This window comes from Rhinolophus ferrumequinum, chromosome 9, assembly GCF_004115265.2.
Source record: "Rhinolophus ferrumequinum isolate MPI-CBG mRhiFer1 chromosome 9, mRhiFer1_v1.p, whole genome shotgun sequence".
Taxonomy (NCBI): Eukaryota; Metazoa; Chordata; class Mammalia; order Chiroptera; family Rhinolophidae; genus Rhinolophus; species Rhinolophus ferrumequinum.
In genome coordinates, this window is record NC_046292.1 from 45308159 (window position 1) to 45327520 (window position 19362).

The following is a 19362-nucleotide window of genomic DNA, read 5'->3' on the forward strand; positions in this document are numbered from 1 at the left end:
CTGCCGTGAAAAAAAGAGGCAGAAAGTAAACAATCTGGTACCTCATTCAATGCTGTGAGTGCTATGATACTATAGGGACATATAGGAGACAAACCTAACCTAGTCTTTGGAGCCTAAGGGAAGGTGTCACAGAGAAAGATGCTTAAGCTCAGACCTGAAGGATAACTAAGCAAAGTTCCAGTATGTACAGAAACCCATAGGTTTTCAGAATAGGACATTATAGCCAGAATACCTGAACATTTACTTCTAGGAGAAAAGCAATCCTTCTTTAGAAAGTACCATTGGGTGAGTACAGTTGGGTACGTCGTTTGTTTTGAATACTGTAAGGAACCATCTTTCTCACTCTCATGAAACATTTAAGAATGCAACGACCCTTTTCACGTGCACAATCAAATATCTTTCATGGGATTTATGACAAGAAGTTTTGAGGAAGAAACCTGTCATTAGCGCTGAACATTATTAGGTGTTGCAGGGAGGAAGGAAGTAGAGACACACTCCTGCAATTTCAAGGCTCTTCTGTTCCTCTGTTTAGACGTACAATATGGTAGACCCAGATAAGTCTCTCAAGTGAAATGCTGACTATTGCTTAATTTCTTCAGTACTTGTTTCCTGTACTATCCATTCTAAATAACAATTTCCATTATTTATTTTATATTCATAAGTAGAATTTGTAAGCCTTTTAGTTAAAGAACAAGGTGGAGTTGGAGTATTTTATGTTTTGCTCTTTTGTCAAAGACATTAGAATTTATACATCCAAGTCAGAATCATTGTTCCTTTTGACATACTATGGTAACCTTGAGGTGCTGTACATTTAATCTAGTTCTGACTCCACTGAGTCATACATTTCTGGAATCAACTTGAAAGCCCATGGCATATTCTCTTTTGAATATCCATAGCAGCCATAGATTTTCCTCTTTTGAGGGTGGTTATAGTTAGGTAGTCTGAAATGACCAAAAATTTTAGAGCCATTCATGAATTAGGTGAATTCAGTGAAGTAGGTAAAGAGATGCTACCAAACCACAAGCCCATCTTCTTCGTATGACTTGTAAAATATCTTTGAAAATCACTTTTATTATTTCAAGGATAGAACTGGTAATTTTTTTCATTGCTACTCCCATTCCTTAACGTGGTACCCGATTGTAGGAATTATAACTGTATTTGTTTCACTTCTTGTGGCACTCAGAGACACCTAATTGTGATGGCCACAGGGATGATGTGGGCATTTTTTGTCTCTTCTTTTTGCTGGTCAGTATTAATATTCCCTTCCCTGTAGAATTCCTGTTTCTTGTGGTAGACCCCCTCACCCCCAAACACACAGACACAAACTAATGTATGCAGTATGGTGGACTAGTAAGAACAGTAAATCTAGATGCCTGTCTCCCTCTGTGGAAGCTGAAGAAGCCAGCTCATTCTCATTGCCGAGATGTGGCCATTGGGTGGTCATGTGGCCTAAGCATGGGAATGATACCTGAGGTTTAGAAGAGAAAACAAGTAATGTGAGTGATTTTATGTGAATGACATTTATTCCTGGAGCCACAGGACCTTAATCAGTGGTTGCTGCTATAATATCATCCTGCTTCCTACTTCCTTATCCTCTGGACGTCTCTTAGTTCCTGTCTGTTCCAAGTCTGATCACATAACCTGCCTGTGTTTTGTGAGACCCCAGTGTCCCCCTAATACATTCCCTTTTGCTTAAGTTGACCTGAATTCATTTCTGTTGCTTGCTGCCAAAGAATCCTAATGAATGGGAAGAGTGATAAAAGTAGCGCTATCTGAACAAATCATGAGCAACCAGAGTGAGGTATTTGGTTCCCTCTGTACATTTTCTTATCACATGTAGGCTTTTAGCCTTGATTCCGAGAAACTTTTATCCTTCAAACTTGTTTAGCAGAGCACAAGACCCTAAACAAGTCTCTGCTGAGGATCTCCAGTGTGACCCGATTCCATTGCCAAACCATTCACTGGCTCTTGAAGTGACATGACTATGATTATCTCTGGGGAGTCAGGCAGGCATTTACACCTGGGGGTGGGGGTGGGGGTGGGCGTGTCACCTTTCCCTTTCCCAGCACATGGACTCATGGTGAGGGCTGGATATCTGAATGTTTGGACTTGCCAGCCAGGATTAAGAGGGGAATGGCATAGGATATCTACTTCACTACCTTTTAGAAAGAATCACTTTGAGAAACTTATTAGTCTAGTCATCCATCCCAGCCAGTCCTAAACTCCCCACATGAACCCTGTCAGCAGTCTGCACTGCCAAATATTTTATGAGCAACTTTTTCCTCTGCACAACTGGCGATTATTTAGAACTTGCCTGGAGCCATATTTGTTAAATGTGGGTCTGGATGCTGAGTTACTCCCAGCAGTCCTCACTAGTGATTGACATTGTTTGGAATGTCAAGTGTAAATAGAGTTCTAATTCCACTCTCACTGGACATTTATTTCAGATTCAGCATATTCACCTATTTCGGTGGTTTCTTCCAATTGGAAATTGGAAACTATGAAAGTCTATTCATGTAGTGAGAAATATCTTCTGGAATCTTTTCAGGAAAAAGTTTTGCTCCCACGGAGATATAATGATTTGCTTTGTTTTATATGTTACTTTTGGTTCATTTACATGGAGATTTCCTGGCTGAACGTTAATTCATTGTCACATTTCAATTAATATAGCAAATGTAGAGTTGGTTTTCTTTTCTGTCCTCACGTATCTCACATCACTATATTTAAAATAATCAGAAAATAACATGTAGGCCTGTTTAGTTGTGTTCATGTGTTCCTCATTTATTCGATGTTTGTGTGTGGACACCTCAGTTATGTGCTTGGCACTAGATTGTAGTTGTAATCATTTTAGGACAGGTCGCAAAGAAATTAAATCCACCTACTCAGCCATCCAGACTGAATTCAGGCACAAAACTTTTGTTTTTGATGTAATGCTATTCTGATGGCCTAAAATAAGATCCTATGGGTTTCACGAAAGTGAATTTCAAAGTGGCAGGCCAGAGCAGTCCTGAAGACTTTTAAGTGATATTTTAAAGAATTCAAACATGTTCTCATTACACATGAAGTTTTTTGTCTTGCTTGCTTAGTTTTTTTTCAATTGTGGTGAAATATGCATAACATAAAATCTACCATCTTAACCATTTTAAGTTTACAGTTCAGTGGCATCAAGTATATTCACATTGTTGTGCAGCCATTACCACCATCCATCTACAGAATTCTTTACATTTTGCAAAACTGAAACTACCCATTAAAAATGAACTCCCCATTTTCCCCTCCCGCCGGCTCCTGGCAACTACCATTCTACTTTCTGTCTCTGAATTTAACTATACTATATACCTGATAAGAGTGGAATCATACAGCATTTGACCTTTTGTTACTGGCTTATTGCACTTACCATGTTTTCAAGGTTCATGTTGTGGCATGTGTCAGCATTTCCTTCCCTTATAAGGCTGAATAGTAGTCTGTTGTATGTCTATACCACATTTGGTTATCCATTCATCTGTCATGGAAGACTTGGGTTCCCTCTGTCTTTTGACTATTATGAATAATGCTTATGAACATGAGTATACAAATGTCTCTTTGAGGGCCTACTCTCAATTCTTTGGGATATATTCTCAGAAGTGGAATTGCTGAATCATATGGTAATTCTGTTTTTAATATTTTGAGAAACCGTCACACTGTTTTCCATAACAGCTGCACCATATTACATTACTACCAACAGTGGAAAAGGGTTCCAGTTTCTCCACAACCTCACCAACACTTGTTATTTTCTGGGGTTTTTGGGTTTTTTTGTTTCTTTTTTGATAGTAGCCATCCTAATGGGTGTGAAGTGGTATCTCATTGTGGTTTTAATTTGCATTTCTCTGAGGATTCGTAATGTTGAGCACCTTTTCATGTTCTTATTGGCCATTTGTATATCTTCTTTGGAGAAATGTCTTTTCAAGTCCTTTGCCTAATTTTCAATCAGGTCGTTTGTTTTGGTGTTGGATTGTAGGAATTCTTTAATATTCTACATGTTAACCCCCGATCAGTTATATGATTTGCAAGTACTTTTCTTCCCATTCCATAGGTTACCTTTTTACTCTATTAATTTTATCCTTTGGAGCACGGAAGTTTTTAATTTTGATGTAGACCAATTTATCTATTTTTTATTGTTCCTTGTGCTTTCAATGTCATATCCAAGAAATCATTGCCAAATCCCATGTAATGAAGCTTTTCCCTTGTTTTCTTCTAAGAGTTTTATAGCTTTAGCTTTTACATTTAGGTCTTTGATCCATTTTTAGTTAATTTTTGTATGTAGTGTAAGGGAAGGATCCAACATCATTCTTTTGCATAGGATTATCCAGTTTTCCCAGCACCGTTTGTTGAAAAGATTATCCTTTCCCCCATTGAATGGTCTTGGCACTCTTGTTGAAAACCATTTGATCACATATGTGAAGGTTATTTCAGGGCTCTCTGTTATCTTCCTTTGGTCTATAGTCTGTCCTTATGCCAGTACCACATTGTTTTGGTTACTACAGCTCTGTAATGAATTTTGAAATCAGGAAGAGTGAGACTTCCAACTTGTTCTTCTTTTTCAAGATTATTTTACCTATTTGATATCCTTTGAGATTCTTTATGGATTTTATGATGGAACACACTTTTACTTTTCAAAGAAGTAGAAATCCTCCTTGGAGATAACTCAGTCGCTTATAAAGGAAAAGTTATGGCATTCTACAAACACATACATACACACACACCGTCCATTATATCAGATTTCTTTGTTCTTCCTCCTTCAAAAATTGTTGTCGTGGGCTCCTTGTGCTTTCCTGAAGGATAAGTATGTTCTCCTTGTAGCCCATTAATCTTTCCTTTGACTACAATTTGTAGTGTTCTTTCAGAGTTTATGTTGGAGAGAGTATCCCATATTTATCCTAAGAAATTCGTCAATTGTTGTTGGATCTGATCTTTCAAATAACATGTTAATGAAATCTCTTATTACAATTTGAATTATGGTTACAATTGTGATGGGTAAGGAATAAATATACAGAGTTTTATCAACAAATCCCTTTAGGTGACATGCGTGTGATTTTAAGAATGCAGGAAAATATTCTTAGAAGAATAAAATGAAATCACTGAGAAAAGCCATATAAATTTAGAATTTCAGAGAAAAGAGAGATTACTGTTAGAGAAGTGGGTACAGCAAGTCTACCTGGGGAGACTTACATAGGAAAAAAACTTAGTCCAAACTGCATGAACAAATTTAAATCAAGCATTTATTGAGTATCTGCCGTGTGTCAGATGCTATAGAAGACCATAGAGTTAAGAAGTTCTCCAAAACATGCAAATAAGTAACTATATGTCAGACAAAACAAGCACCAATAGAAAGAACTCTATGATGTTGGATTATTGAGATTACATTTTCAGGCTTGGTTGCTAGGAGTGCAGCCAAGTGGTTCACAGTTGAGAGGGGAATGATTTGAATGGATTGAGACACAGAGAAAGCAGAACAAGGGAACCAGTAGGGACACTGTTGTCATAGTCTAGGCAACATGAAAAGTACATGAATTAGGATGGGGACCATGGGACTAGAAGAAAAAACAAGAAAGGATGAAGTCTTTAGAATGAAAATATTAGACTTGATGATTGCTTTGTATATAAGGATCCATGGTTGAATGAATTAACAGTAACCAAAGACTTAGCATCTGGAAATTTAAGCATCTAAACATCATAAAACCATAAAAAACTAAATGTTAACTATTGTTATTGTGCTTTAGTGCTCTGACAGGTATATTATCACACAACAATTCTATAATATTAGAAGGCATTATCCAATTTTTTTAGATTAAGAAACCAAGGTTATAAAAAGTTGTTTAATATCTGGCTTACATCTTGCTGATAGAACTATAGATAGAACTGTATTTTTATCTAGGTCTGCTTTTTGGCCAAATTTCTTACCGGAAAAGAACTTATTTGTCTTACACCATATATAATCATGAATTTAGTTAAATATTTTTCATTTTAGTTTTAATCATTTATACTCAGTGCAATAGATTTTAAGTGTTCAGTTTGTTAAGTTTTGATAATACAAAACATCACCTGTGTGACCATCTCCTAAAACAAAAATATGGAGCATTCATATTCAGAAAGATTGCTGATGCTCCTGTCCAGTCAGTCCCTTCCTCCAGAGCAAACACTTCCTGATTTCTGTCACCATAGATTAGTTTTCACTATTCTTGAACTTCATGTAAATAAAATCAAACTGTATTTATTCTTTTGTGTGATTTCTTTCATTGTACATAATTTTTTGAGATTTATCCATGTTGTTATCTGTACCAATAGTTTTATTCCTTAATTATTAAGTAATATTCCAATCTACACATTTATGTGTTATTAAGTGATCCCCCAGTAAGTTTAGAACTCATCTGACACTACACGTAGTTTTTAAAGTCTTATTGAGACTGTGTTCCCCGTACTGTACTTCACATCCCTGTGACTATTTTGTAACTACCAGTTTGTAACTACCTAATCCCTTCACCTTTCTCACCCATCCCCCAGCCTATGACTGTACCACAATTTGTTAATCCATTCTCCTGTAGGTGGACATTTAGGTTGTTTCCAGTTTTTAGCCATTCTGAATAAGGTATAAGCATCACTTTTTTAAAAAGTCATTATAGAATAAACTTATCTAGAGCATGTTTGAGTCAGGATAGACTCAGTTAAGCTTTTGTTACTAACAGCCCCAAATCTCAGTGGCTTAAAACAATGAAGATTTCTTTCCTTCTCATGTTACATGTTCATGAGCACTTGACAAAGGGTCTTGCTCCCGTGGTCATTCAGGTACCCAGGTAACAGAGGTTCCACTCATCATGTGTTTCAGTGATCACCAAGGCAGAGAAAAGAAATGTTGTCAGTCAAGTACAGGCTGAACGTTAAAGGGGAAGAAAAGGATTTCTAGAGGGTTTATGAACCGCTCTAATAGCTATCACAGAAGAGAACTGAGGGAATTACCTTTCACTGTGTTATTTGCCAATCTACCTGAGCTACTGAACACAATGGATATTTTGAAGTCTTTTATAATCATTATAAGTAATGGGTAATGTAGTTATGACACTCAGAACTTAAGTATGAAAAGTTTATCGAATTAGAGTGAGCAGGATTAGAACCTTGCATGCATCTTTATCTTAAGCAAAATTAAGAAATAGCTTTAAGAGTAAATTGTGACCTAGTAGAACTTTTCCCCAAAGGGAGTCTGGGAACATTACCTTGGATATATAAGAGAAAAAGATGTTTATGGCTCTGAGACAAGCTATTAAAGTGAGAAACACTGTAGTATAGTATATAGTAGTTAAAAGAGTAGGTTTTGAAACCAGACTGCCGAATTTCCATATCAGCTCTGCTGTTTATTAGCTTGTGACTTTGGTCAGGTTGCTTAATCTCTGTGTTGAAGAAAATAATTGTACTTACCACACAGAGTTGTTAAATGAATTAATATGTGAAAGACATTTAGAACAGTGGCACATGGTAAGAATGCAAATGTTACGTTTCTAGTGACCGTGTTTTCCAAACCAAAACGTTTTGTGTATTAGTTGTCTCTTGCTGTATAACAAACTACCACAAATTTAATGATTTAAAACACCGATTTATTAGCTCATAGTTCTATGAGTTGGCATAAGGCTTCTCTACTCACAACCTCACACAGCAGAAATCGAGGGGTTGGCCAGGCTGAGTTCTTGTCTGGATCCTTGGAAGAAGATCCACTTCAAGGCTCATTCTTGTTGAAGTCTCTATTTTCTTGCTGGTTCTTAGATGGGGACTTCTCTCAGCTCCTGGAGACCATTCACATTATTTGCCACAAGGTCCTTCCCATCCTCAAGCCAGCAATGGTGCTTCTAATAGATGACTTCCTATCTCTGACCTCCAGGCATTCCTTAGAATTCATGTATGTCAGCCTACTAATTTAAGACATCAGGACACCGTGTCTCTGAGAAGTCAAATCTCCAGATTTAAAAGGGCCCATGTGATTTGGTCAAACCCAACTTGATAATCTCCCTTTATCTTAGTCAGCTGTGCTGTATAATAAACCCTAAGCATGGACGTGAAATTCATCCTGTTTACAATCTGTACACCCGGGAGACTGGAATCTTGGGTACCTTCTTAGAATTCTGCCTAACACAAGTTGCATGATTTTTACAAAGATGAATGTATTATTATAGCAAAACAGAATTGAAAGCAGAATCCAGAATGTATGTTTGTCATGAATATAAATGTATTCTACGAACAAGAAACTGAATTGGGAGTGTTCCTAGCATCCTTTTGGAGAAAAACTAAACTGATCGTCCCTGGACAGTAATTCCACTGTTGTAATTGTCTGTTTACTCAGCTATATTCCTCTCTAATTGCTAGTGTCATTAAGGACAAGAATCACGTTTTATTCATCTTGTATCCACACTATAAATATTTGTTAAAAATGTAAACAAATATGTATATCCAAAATAAAAATAAGAGCTGTATTGTTAAGTTTCAACCAATTAAAGTAAATTCTAGCCAGCTTAAATTAGAAGGAGAATGGATTGTAAGAAACAGGGATGCCTCACGGACTCCTAAGAAGGAGCCATCCAACTAAGAATCTGAAAAGAAGGAACCAGGGTGACTAGAGATGTCAGCAGAAGGGAGTCCTGAACCCCTGTTTATCCCTGAACATTTCCGTTGGTATTAACTAGATACCACTCATCTAGATACTCCTCATCTCTGTGTGTCTGTTTTACACTCAGAGTCCCTGGTAGAGAGAATCTATTGACCCAAACTGAGACAGGTGTCTGTCTCCTACATCCACTGAGGTTGAGTCAGGCTGTTAGTGTTATACACTGTAGACATTGCTACTGTAGTCCATTCAGGGGATCACTGTGATCTGGGCAGACACCCCAAGAACGGTCCATTAATGTGGTTAAGTACTAACAACTGGGTGACTGCAGGTAGCGCATTGTCATTAACTGGTTCGAGCAGCTTGGAAAGCCCAGGGCATAGTTTTGATCGTTCTGCTTTCATATCTTTTCCTTTCCTTGTTCAGATCACTTTCATTCAACAGACATTTATAGCACATCTTGTGTCTGTCAGGTACCCTGCTACTAGCTGGGGACACAAAGAAATAAAATCCCATCCCTGGGTTTAGAGAGGGAGAAACAACAGCACAAATCATTTTAATAGAGCGCAGCAAGTACAGTGATTAAGAACACATACTTATAGGGTTTCTTAATCTGAAAAACTGTTCTCACTGTGATCCATGGTAGAACTCCATTATCTCTCTCCCAACAGCTGTTCAAGATAATTATAAAAACACCAACAAGCAATTACAATTCCTGGTTGTGTCCTGTATGGGGCACAGGGGCCTAAAAAACTTGTTAGTTATACTGAAAAGGAAAAGTTAATTATAAAGAAAATAGATTTCATTCCTTACGAGAATCATAGAATATGAGGAGTCAGAGGGTCCCCAGCAGTCATTCAGGCTAACTGCCTTCTCTCCTTTGGTCTCCCTCTTCCTACTTCTTTCTTTTTAAAATTGCTGCCACGTCAGGTCTCCACTTGTTTGATGCTGAGGTACGTGAACACTCACTAATAAGTGGATTGTAAAAGATTATGAACTGTAACTTCTTATAGCAGCTTTCTTCTCTTCACTGAGAGTAGTTGTAGGTTTTCTATTCTGTAAGGTTTAAAAAAAATTAATATGGATTTTAAAGGCCATTAAAGTCATCCTAATTTGGGTAAAATCTTTAAATTATGAAGGGATAATGTGACTGATTTGAGCTAGCTAAGTCCAGTTAATCATGATTCTCAATAAGAATTTATGTGCAGCCATGTTTTTAATGCTGCTAACCTTTGAAAGAGATATGGAAAGCCATCTGCTTAATTACTGCCAAATACACTCTGCCCCATGGGCTCTGAACCTTGAGCAGACCAATATGTCGTGTTGGCTTTCAGCTCTAAACTAGAGCTGAGCTCTATTGTGTTATTCAATGGGGAAAACTGAACAGGAAAGGAATTACCACTGGGAAAAGGCTATTACTTCCTCAAGAGTAACTGACTACTCCTTCTCTGTATGAGCAAACTGCTAAGGAATGGATTGTACTCCCTCAAGAAACAATAGCCATCTCTTAACATAGTACATGCTCAAGGCATCCATAATGATGTCGGGAAAATAAAAAAACATACATTCTTCACGCTCTGTGTCACTTTATACTTTTAGTTTTTTTCTCCCCTTTGCTTTGGTTTGGCTGGTGTGCTAGATAATCCAAGGATCTGAGAAGGTTCCTTGAGAAATGGCACCTAGGCTTCATCTTTTTGTTTATATTCTGCCTCATTCCATAAGAATTTATATCAGCTTAAGATTTGAACAGTTCAACCTACTTACTGAAGAGATCAAGAAACTGATTCTCTTCGAAGTTATTTCCCCCAAATCCTATAATTAGTTAGTGGTAGTGCTAGAACTAAAACTCCTTATTGAAATGAGTGATCATTACATTTTTCAAAACTAGTCATGTTAAGTATAAACTATTTTCCAGGCACTGTGTTTGCCCAAGATGATATAATAGAGAGTTGGAAGGACAATGAGTCTTATCCTTGGAGTGCTCACCATCTGAGGGGAAGACAGATTTGAAGCAAATGTTCATACAAAGCAGTTAGGTAAATTATGAAAGAAACAGATCTATGATCATTGCATAGGGTGCTTGCTATAAGCATATGTAGTGGAGGTCTTGGAAGGCTTGTTTCAGGAAGTGACATTTATGGTGAGCTATCAAGGAGAAATAGGAATAAATCAGACAAAGGATTTGGGCAACAGGCGTGGAGAGCAGAAGAGAGTAGGATGAGAGAAGGCCCTGTGGGAGGCTGAGAAATGGAAAGAAAGCCTGTGTAGCTGGACTGGAGCAAAGTGAGCAAGGAAAAGAGAGACGAGGAGGCCAGAGATGGGGCCTGGGGCCAGACTGCTCAAGGCCTTGAAGCCTCCCTAACAATTTTGGACTTGATCCTAACTGCAGTAGGAAGCCATAGGAAGATTTTAAACAGGGAACTGAAATATAATCAGATACATGTTTTAAAACCATAATAACTCTGGTGGGCTAACTATGTGAATTTGGAAGATGTTAATATATAGGTAGTCTTTGGACTTAAGGGAATAATTCACCTAGTTGAAGTTATTGAACTCACACTGGAGGAGAAGGATGGGTGGGATATAAATTTAATTTAAAAAAAACACATTTCAGGTAAGGCAGTGATACGATTAAAGCCCCAAAAGAGGGATGATGTAGACCAATGGGTCTTTTTCCAATTGATGAGAAGTAAAAAATAAAATGGGGTGGAATTTTGAGTGCCCTCCTAAGTCTGGTAGTGGCTGTCCTATATATACTGGTCATATTAAGAGATCTGTGAATACTCTTAGCTTTTTACACACTAGTAAGAAGTATTTTTTTGTGTTTCCTTGGTTTCTTTTGTGAAACTTCAAAGTCAAACTTAACATAAATCTTGAGATAATTATATTGGTTGTGCATCATGAATGAGGAGTAAAGGGTAAATCTCCAGCAGAACCACTGTCTACCATTTGCTAGTAACATAATGGAAATAAGCTCAAATAATCAAAACAGCTACTCTAGAATGTGCTCTCTGCCTGTCACCCTGGTGATGAAGTTTCAGCTCCCACCTCCTCTGGTTCCATTAGGATGATGAGGAGTAGAATCAGGCTAACCCACAAAGCATTGTCTGTCTGGATCTCCGCTCTCCCCATTCATCACTCCCCCTTCCGGAGTCCACCCCCGTGAGGACTGGCGTATACATCCCATCATCCTTCATTTGGCAGAACAAAATTAGAAGCCAAGTGAGGAGGCTGGGAACCTTTCCAGTTCAAAGAACAAAATGCTCTAGACATTAGTGAGGCCTAGAGGTTACACACACCCATTTGAAAAATTTATATTCCTCAGTGTTGAAAGAGTTGATGCCTTTCCAAAATTATCCTCTGTAGCACCTGACTTACTAAGCGGGATTTGGCCATCTCCTAGCATCATTATTCTTTGTCACTAATAATTGTATCTTAGTTTCCCTAGAGTAATACATCTCTTTTTGTGCCTAATGGTTTTGCATGCTTGAAACTGGTATATCTTTATATTTTTTTTTATTCTATAGTGCTGTGCATGCATTTTCAACTGAAGTAATGATTATAATTTGAGCCAGGAACTTAGCATTTAATGTGTACTGATTCTGCCTATTTTAATATCCACAGAAATGAAGACGCAGTCAATCAGATGGCCGTTACTCCCTTTCCATTACCATCAAGTTCTCCGTCTTTTATTGAGGTAAGATGGCTCTAATTAGTTATAGTGAATATATTCGATGGATTTGTTGTGATCATGTTTTCCAAACCTGACAGTTTTGATTTTCAGTATGCTGTATTCCACACTCATAGAATGTATTAAGTAGGGCATTCCCTAGTTAAAATACAAAGCATTGGAGGTATGATTATAAAGTAATATAAAACAATGTTAAACAAACACATTAGAACTTAACCATATGAGTATTACCTTCCTCAAAGTCTTGGGGTTTTTTTTCCTTATTAATACAGTATTTATTTGTCTTCCATCTGTCAAACCCTGGTCCAACCACTGACCCCAGGCTGCGTGGGGAGGTATAGGAAAAGGAACATACAGGGCAGACAAGACACAGGATAAAGAACTATGGGAGGTGGAGATGGCTCCTTCACGTGGTGAAGAGGATGAGAAAAGCCACCATCAGGCAAAAGAGCCCCGTGGCCTCTTGAGAGGGCAAAGCCCAGAATGGTGTAGCAGGGCTGTTGCTTCAAAGAAGGGCTCCTGGCATAACCAATGCTGAGGCTCCCAAACATAGTCCCAGTTCCAGCCCCAGAGCCAGCCAGCCAGCCCTACTGTGGCAGCCCCAGCCACAGTGAACTTGTCTGCTGTGTCGATGTCCCTTGAAATAGCGCTGGTTTGGAAGCTGTGGCTAGAAATAAGTGAGGTCAGGGTATGTGGGACTGCCAAGCTGCTGAGGCTCTCCTTTTTCTGTCACTGTCTCTGGTCTTCTCAGCACCGCTGCAGAGAGTGATGGGCTGAGCAGCTGAGAGGCGCTCCTCACCAAGGAGGGGGTAGAGCCAAACTTGGCGCAGGCTCCCATTTTCTCAGAAGGAGGGACTGTGGCAGGAGAGCTCCTCTCAGGGCAGAGAAGACAGAGAAGGTCTCAAAGTTCTTGAAGGTTTTTTTCTAGACATACAACTTGTCCTAATTGGGCATTTCAGAACTTATTAGAAAATTCCCTTTTTTAATGATTGAATCATACCTCTTTCTTTATGGTTTCAAAACACTTTAAGACTTATGTTTACAGGTATCTTTAAATAATTACTTTTATCTATTGTCAGGGAAATTGCTAATACAACTAGAGTGCTGTCATATTGATCTGCTGTAGAGATATAGAAAGATAGATAGATAGATAGATAGATAGATAGATAGATAGATAGATAGATAGATAGTCTCCCTACCTGAGGGAATATTACATCTTTATTTATTGATTTTTTTTTAATTTCTAAAAGAAATACATATTTACTATAACTAATCAAACAATGCTTATTTATTAGAAGACAAAGTTGATTTTCCTTTCCCCACTTCCCCCAGGAAGTTAATATTTACTGTTTAGTATCTCTCCACACTTTTTCCTTTGCTTCTACAACAAAAATAGACAGCTACCTATGAATAGTGTCTCTCTTAGGAAATATCTGATTTTATAATACACATTCTTTTCATTCAAAAAGTGATCAATGAGTGCATATTATGTGTCAGGCACTATTTTTGGTATTAGAGATATAGATGTGAATAAAACAGATAAGGCTCCCTGCCATGGTTCAGTTTACATCCTAATGACAAAATTAACTAACAAATAAATAAACTAAGAGAATTATCAGTGGTGATCAGTGCCTTGCAGTTAATTAAAATAGGGAACGTGGCTTGTGCCCACTTTGTTTGGTCATAGGGAAGGCCTCTTGAACAAGGGGAAATTGAAACAAGATCAAAATGATGAGGAGCCAGACATGCAAAAATAAGTGGGAAGAGCTTTGCCTGCAGAGGGGACAAAAATAGTAAGTACTCAAGTGAGAATGAGATGGAAGTGTTTGGGGAATGTGGCTGGGAGCATATTGGGAGCCCAGAGAGTAGTGGAGTGTGATGAAAGGGAGAGAGGAGCTTTGTGAGTCAGAGTAAGAAATTTGGGTTTTATTCTATGTGCAGTAGAAGCCACTAGAAGGTTTATAACAGGAGAGTGAAGTGACCTTATGTATAGTGTACTAGGTAGATAATGGACCACAGGAAGCTAAAAGTATTATGCTGGAAGGCAGGAGCCCAGGTGGGACCTGATTGTGGTTGGATGAGATTTCTTTTGGTATTGGAAGCAAAGAAAAGTGAGCTGACTCTTTATGTTTTGGATGTTAAATCAGACTTGATTGATTAAATGTGGGGGCTGAGAGGAACTAAAGAATCATGGATAACGCTAGATTTTTCGGATTAGTGGTGCTATTTATTACGGTCTGTTGAAGAATACTATTCTTTAATAGGGAGGAAAAAATTAAGAGGTTAAATTTGAGGTATATATTATATATCCGTCTGAAACAGATTCTATACATTAAAAAGAGAAAGCTTGTTTTTTTGCTTACTATAATGGCCATATATTAATATGCTCTATTATAATGTTTTCCCGGTTCACAGGTGCTCAGATGATCTTCCAATGTTTTACCAGTAAAAAATACCAAAATAAGCATCCGCGGGAGGCACGCTTGCATGCATGTATCAGTCATTTGGTGGTAGTGCTTTTATTTCTATAGCATAGACTTTCCCAACGTACAATTGTTGAGACAAAAGCTATACAAATTCAAAATTTTCATCTGTATTGACCAATTACTATCTGAAAAGATTGTAGGGATAGGTATTTACTCCTTACCAATATCCACAGCTTTGCCAGCACTAGGTGTTTTCATTCTAAGTCAGAGCTAGGGTAGGCACTTAGCATGGTGGTGAAAAAGAGGGACCCCAAAGCCATACTACTTCAATTCAAATCCTAGTATAACCATACACTAGACATGTGACCTTTGAATAGTATTACCTGGTAGGATAACAACTATTTCTGATCAATAGATTGGATTTTTAAATGTGAGTATGGTTGAATAAAAATATGGGAACAGCACAAACTAAAACACAGAACTAAGAAAAATCTGAGTGTGGACTGGGAGAAGTAGAAGGGTATGTGAAAGGGAGTAATTGAAGATGGGGTTGAAAAAATAAATTGAGGTCAAATGAAAGAGGCTTGCATTTAAATCTCAGAAGATTTGAATTTTATACGTTAGGGACTGGGAACTGTTGCAGGCATTTTTGAGCAATGATCAGGGCTCTCCTTCAGGTCAGTTACTCTAATAGCAATGTCAAAGATGTTTTGAAGAGGGAAACTCAATTAGGAAGCCAATGATGTGGTGTCTTGTAAGAGGTACTGAGGGCTCAAGCTCAAGTATACTTGGGTTGCAAGGTATTTATTCCATTCCACGACAATAATTTGATAATTATTATTATCAAATTCCTTGTAAATGTGAGACAATGCAAACTTATAGAGCTTAACTGGCTCAAGTTCACTCAGCTAGGAAACGACGAAACAAAGATTAGGACCTGGATCTGAATCGTTTACAATATTGTTATAGAAGCAAGAACCTTTTTTTCTTGTTTTCTGAAGTCATGGTGTTTTCAATATTAAGTGAGATGGAACAGGCCTCATAAAGAGGGGAGATGTTGATTACCCAGGGAGCCCCATTAGCATAATTTCCATTTTATCTTTAATTGTGTGCCGCCTTTCTGGAATTCTGAGTAGCCTAGAAAAATGCTCATGATTGGGGGTAGAAGAAATTCAGTTTGTCACATCTAATAAACACAATTTTGCAGAAAGAAATATTTGCGAATTTAGGCCTGCAAAGAAACTAATAAATCATTTAAACCAGTATAAGTTTGTTGTTTGTTTGTTTTAAAGAACTTTCAATTATATCAGGAAGGTGTAGTTGCTGGGTTTTGTTGTTGTTTTAATTTACTTTGCTTAGTAAACTCTTAAAAGGACAAAGTTGTATATACTAATATACTCTTTTGTCATGTTAAATGAGGTAAGAGGGTAGAGAACACCACTGTGGACCATTTATCTGCTCAGAAGTGTTTTTCCAATCCGCAATAACAGTTTAACTAATTTAACTGTTATTGATAATCTACTCACAGACATAAATTCCTATTGTCAAGGTTCTCACTGTCTGTTTAACTATAGACAAATAATGGGTATGAAAGAATAAAGTAGTATAAAAATAAAAATTATCATTGCTTTATGTAGAAGATTTTGGACAAGCCCAGGGCAGGGAGTTTAGAACACCTGAAAGTTTGGAAGAGGCTTCTCAGTGGGGATTGAATAGCATTTTTCATCAGTCTTTTTTTTTTTTTTTTTTTGTAAAGTCTGTGTTAAATGTACAGTCACCAGCCTTGCCTTTTCCTATCATTCATATATGAAGCATAATTCACCATGGAATCTGTTGACTGTGGTCTTCATGGGGAAAGGTCATTCTTCTTCAGTAGCCTTGGCTGAACAGGCAGCTTTGCACAGGTGGTTTGAAACTCAGCAGGAGAGGAAGGGCACAGACAGCCAACAGGATTAGCTGAATCATCTTGGGTGTCAGTGGGCCACCATCCGTCAGCCAGATGGTCTTCACACCACCATGATACAATTGTGCTTTGGAAATCATGCTTGCTGACCTATTTTCTCTTCCCTTCTCTCTGACTGATTCCTATTTTCTAAGCCCCTGGTCAGCAGGGTGTTTTGAAGACTCCTTAACACATATGAGCCATTCTGTTCTCAGAACAGAACCTACACTGTTTTGTTCTGTGCCTCATTTAAGCATGAAAACTCTTCTATAAACTTTAGCTCTCCTAGGAAACTAAGTCCTTTATTGCTAACCTTCCTCAATTACAACTTCCTTTTACCTGACTCTCCTCTCCATCTGGATTTTGATTTCAAACCCTCCTCTGTGGAGCCATCTGAAACTAAACTGGTAACTAAAAACAGAAGAAAAGATTTAGAAGGGGCTCATGGTACAGTTAAAAAGAACATTGACTTTGAAACAAGGTAGACCTAGGATGAATTTAAAAATGAATCAGACAAGGGAAATGAATGAGGCACAGATGTTGCATTCAAGGATCTTTCAGTCTCATCAGGGAGATCAGTTCTGTACATACATAATTAAGATGCAAATGATACGTGACATAAGTTCAGGTAAAATATTAGGTGAGTTTAGAGGAAGAAGAGTCATTGTCAGCTAAGGGGAAGGAAAGGATTTATTGCATAAGTGACATTTGAGACATAGCTTTGTATGATAATTGAATAGGTGTAGATGTAAATGATATTCTTTTTTGTTTTTATTCAATTCTTAAAGGAGATGTAGACCATTTGCAACCTAGGCTGATTTGCCTGAGTTTTCTCAAATTTTCTAAGTTGAGACATCAAACAACTGTTTTCTCCTCCACTTTAGTAAAACCAAGGAAGTTTCATCGTCTATCCTCATATTGCTGAGAAATATAAAAGTAAAGATTCCTCTGATTTATTTAAACAACACTTTCATTTCCCATACGCTCATCTGGGGTTGTTATGGAGACTACATGAAACAGGGGCATGGATAAAGAACCTGCCTCAATAAAAAGCTGGGGAAGAAAATGTACCCCGTGTTGTATTAATAGACCTTTTACATATTAATGTATTAATCTTCAAAGCAACCTGATAGGGTATTTTTAATGTGGTATTTCTATCTGTAGCTTAAAAACAAGTACCCAGATTTAGAAAGTAACTTGCAGATAATCATATAATTCTGAGTAGCAAAGTTCACATTCGAATCCAGCTCTGACCAATTCTACTGTCCATACTACATTCTTTGTTGTTGTTTTTTTCTTTGAGCTATTTTTCATAGCTTTCCTTTATTATTTTTTAAACATGCAGTAATACATACTAATTCTTCTACAATCAAACAGTATAGACATAACTAATGCAAAATTCCCCAATCTCTAATCCTACTCCTAAAAAGAAAGTAATGAAAAAAATTGTTTTGTATACTTACATATTTTCCTATATATAATATGTTTTCTTTTTCTTTTACTGAAAAGACTACCCTACTTTACATTCTTTCAACGGTGTATAAAAATTCCTGTTTCCCTACAACATTTTCAATCCTGAATGCTCTCTTTCTATTCTCTTGTCCATTTGATAGATGAAAGACTGCTATATCTGCTTTAATTTGCATTTCTTAAGTTATAAGTAAGGTTGAATGTCCTCAAATCACAAATATTTTCTCTACAAGCAGTCCCAACCAAATTTGTAGTAATCACAGGATGGTGATGTTTTAAAATAAAAATCTAGTAGATACTCCATTTATTATCCTATTCTCCCTTATGTACCCTTAGAAAGTAAAGAAACTTCTGGTTAATTAACTATAACATTTAATGTCATAATTCAATTGAGATGGCTAATGTGTTTTGGAATTTTAATGGGGCTTATTATTGCCAGATGTCTCATTTATGTTAAATAAATATTTTTGAGGATCTTACTGAAAAAAGATCAAGAAAACAAGTACTCAATTCATTCATTGGTTCAGCCAGTATTTGTCAAGTGTTTCCATGTGCGAGGCAGGATGCTTAGGTGCTTGAGTTTCAGAAATAAACAAGATAAATATGGCTTCTTATCTCAAACAGTTTAGTCTTCAGCAGAAGATAAACAAATATTTCAGGAAGTTTTGGCTGGAGGGAACAAATAGCTAACTCTAACTAGGTAAAATAATAAGTAAATGTATTATCTCTCATTAGAAGATTTCTAAGGACAAGGCTGGACTTCAGGTTTGCTTGATCCAGTGGCCCAGTTTTACCATCAGAGAACCAGTTCTTTCCTTCTCTGTCTTTGTTCTGTCATTCAAATGTCAGCTTCATCCCAAGGCTGGTTTCCTCTTTGTTGTGGGCTGGCTGTCCATGGCTTTTGGAGCTTCCTGCTTTCTTATTCTTTGGGGCGATATGGGGACTTCTTGTGGTTCTTTTAAAATAAAGGAAGAAATTTTCCAGAAGTCTCCAGCAAACCTCTCTTCGTGTCTCATTGACCAGAACTGGTCCGGACCCATTCCTGACAAAATCTTTGTCAAAAAGAATGGGATTAACCTTCAGGCAATCAGTTCTCTTGGAAGGGAAAGTAGGTATCAGCTATCTCTAATGCATACCTGTGAGCAACAGGAATAAGATACCTGGGGGAAAAAAATGGCTTTCTCCTGGGAAGGAGGACAATAGAAATGGC

The 19362-nt window shown here is 37.4% G+C and overlaps 1 protein-coding gene and 1 pseudogene across 4 annotated transcripts in view; one reads left to right on the top strand and one right to left on the bottom strand.

The window, feature by feature from the left end:
• PATJ (PATJ crumbs cell polarity complex component) overlaps positions 1–19362 on the top strand; it is a 296757-nt gene that overhangs the window by 194515 nt on the left and 82880 nt on the right. For all 4 annotated transcript variants that reach the window (XM_033115510.1, XM_033115513.1, XM_033115512.1 and 1 more), the window contains exon 30: positions 12248–12320. In XM_033115510.1, the coding sequence (XP_032971401.1) occupies positions 12248–12320 (73 nt within the window). The remainder of the gene's footprint in view (positions 1–12247; positions 12321–19362) is intronic.
• On the bottom strand, positions 12721–14998 carry LOC117026703 (ATP synthase lipid-binding protein, mitochondrial-like; annotated as a pseudogene).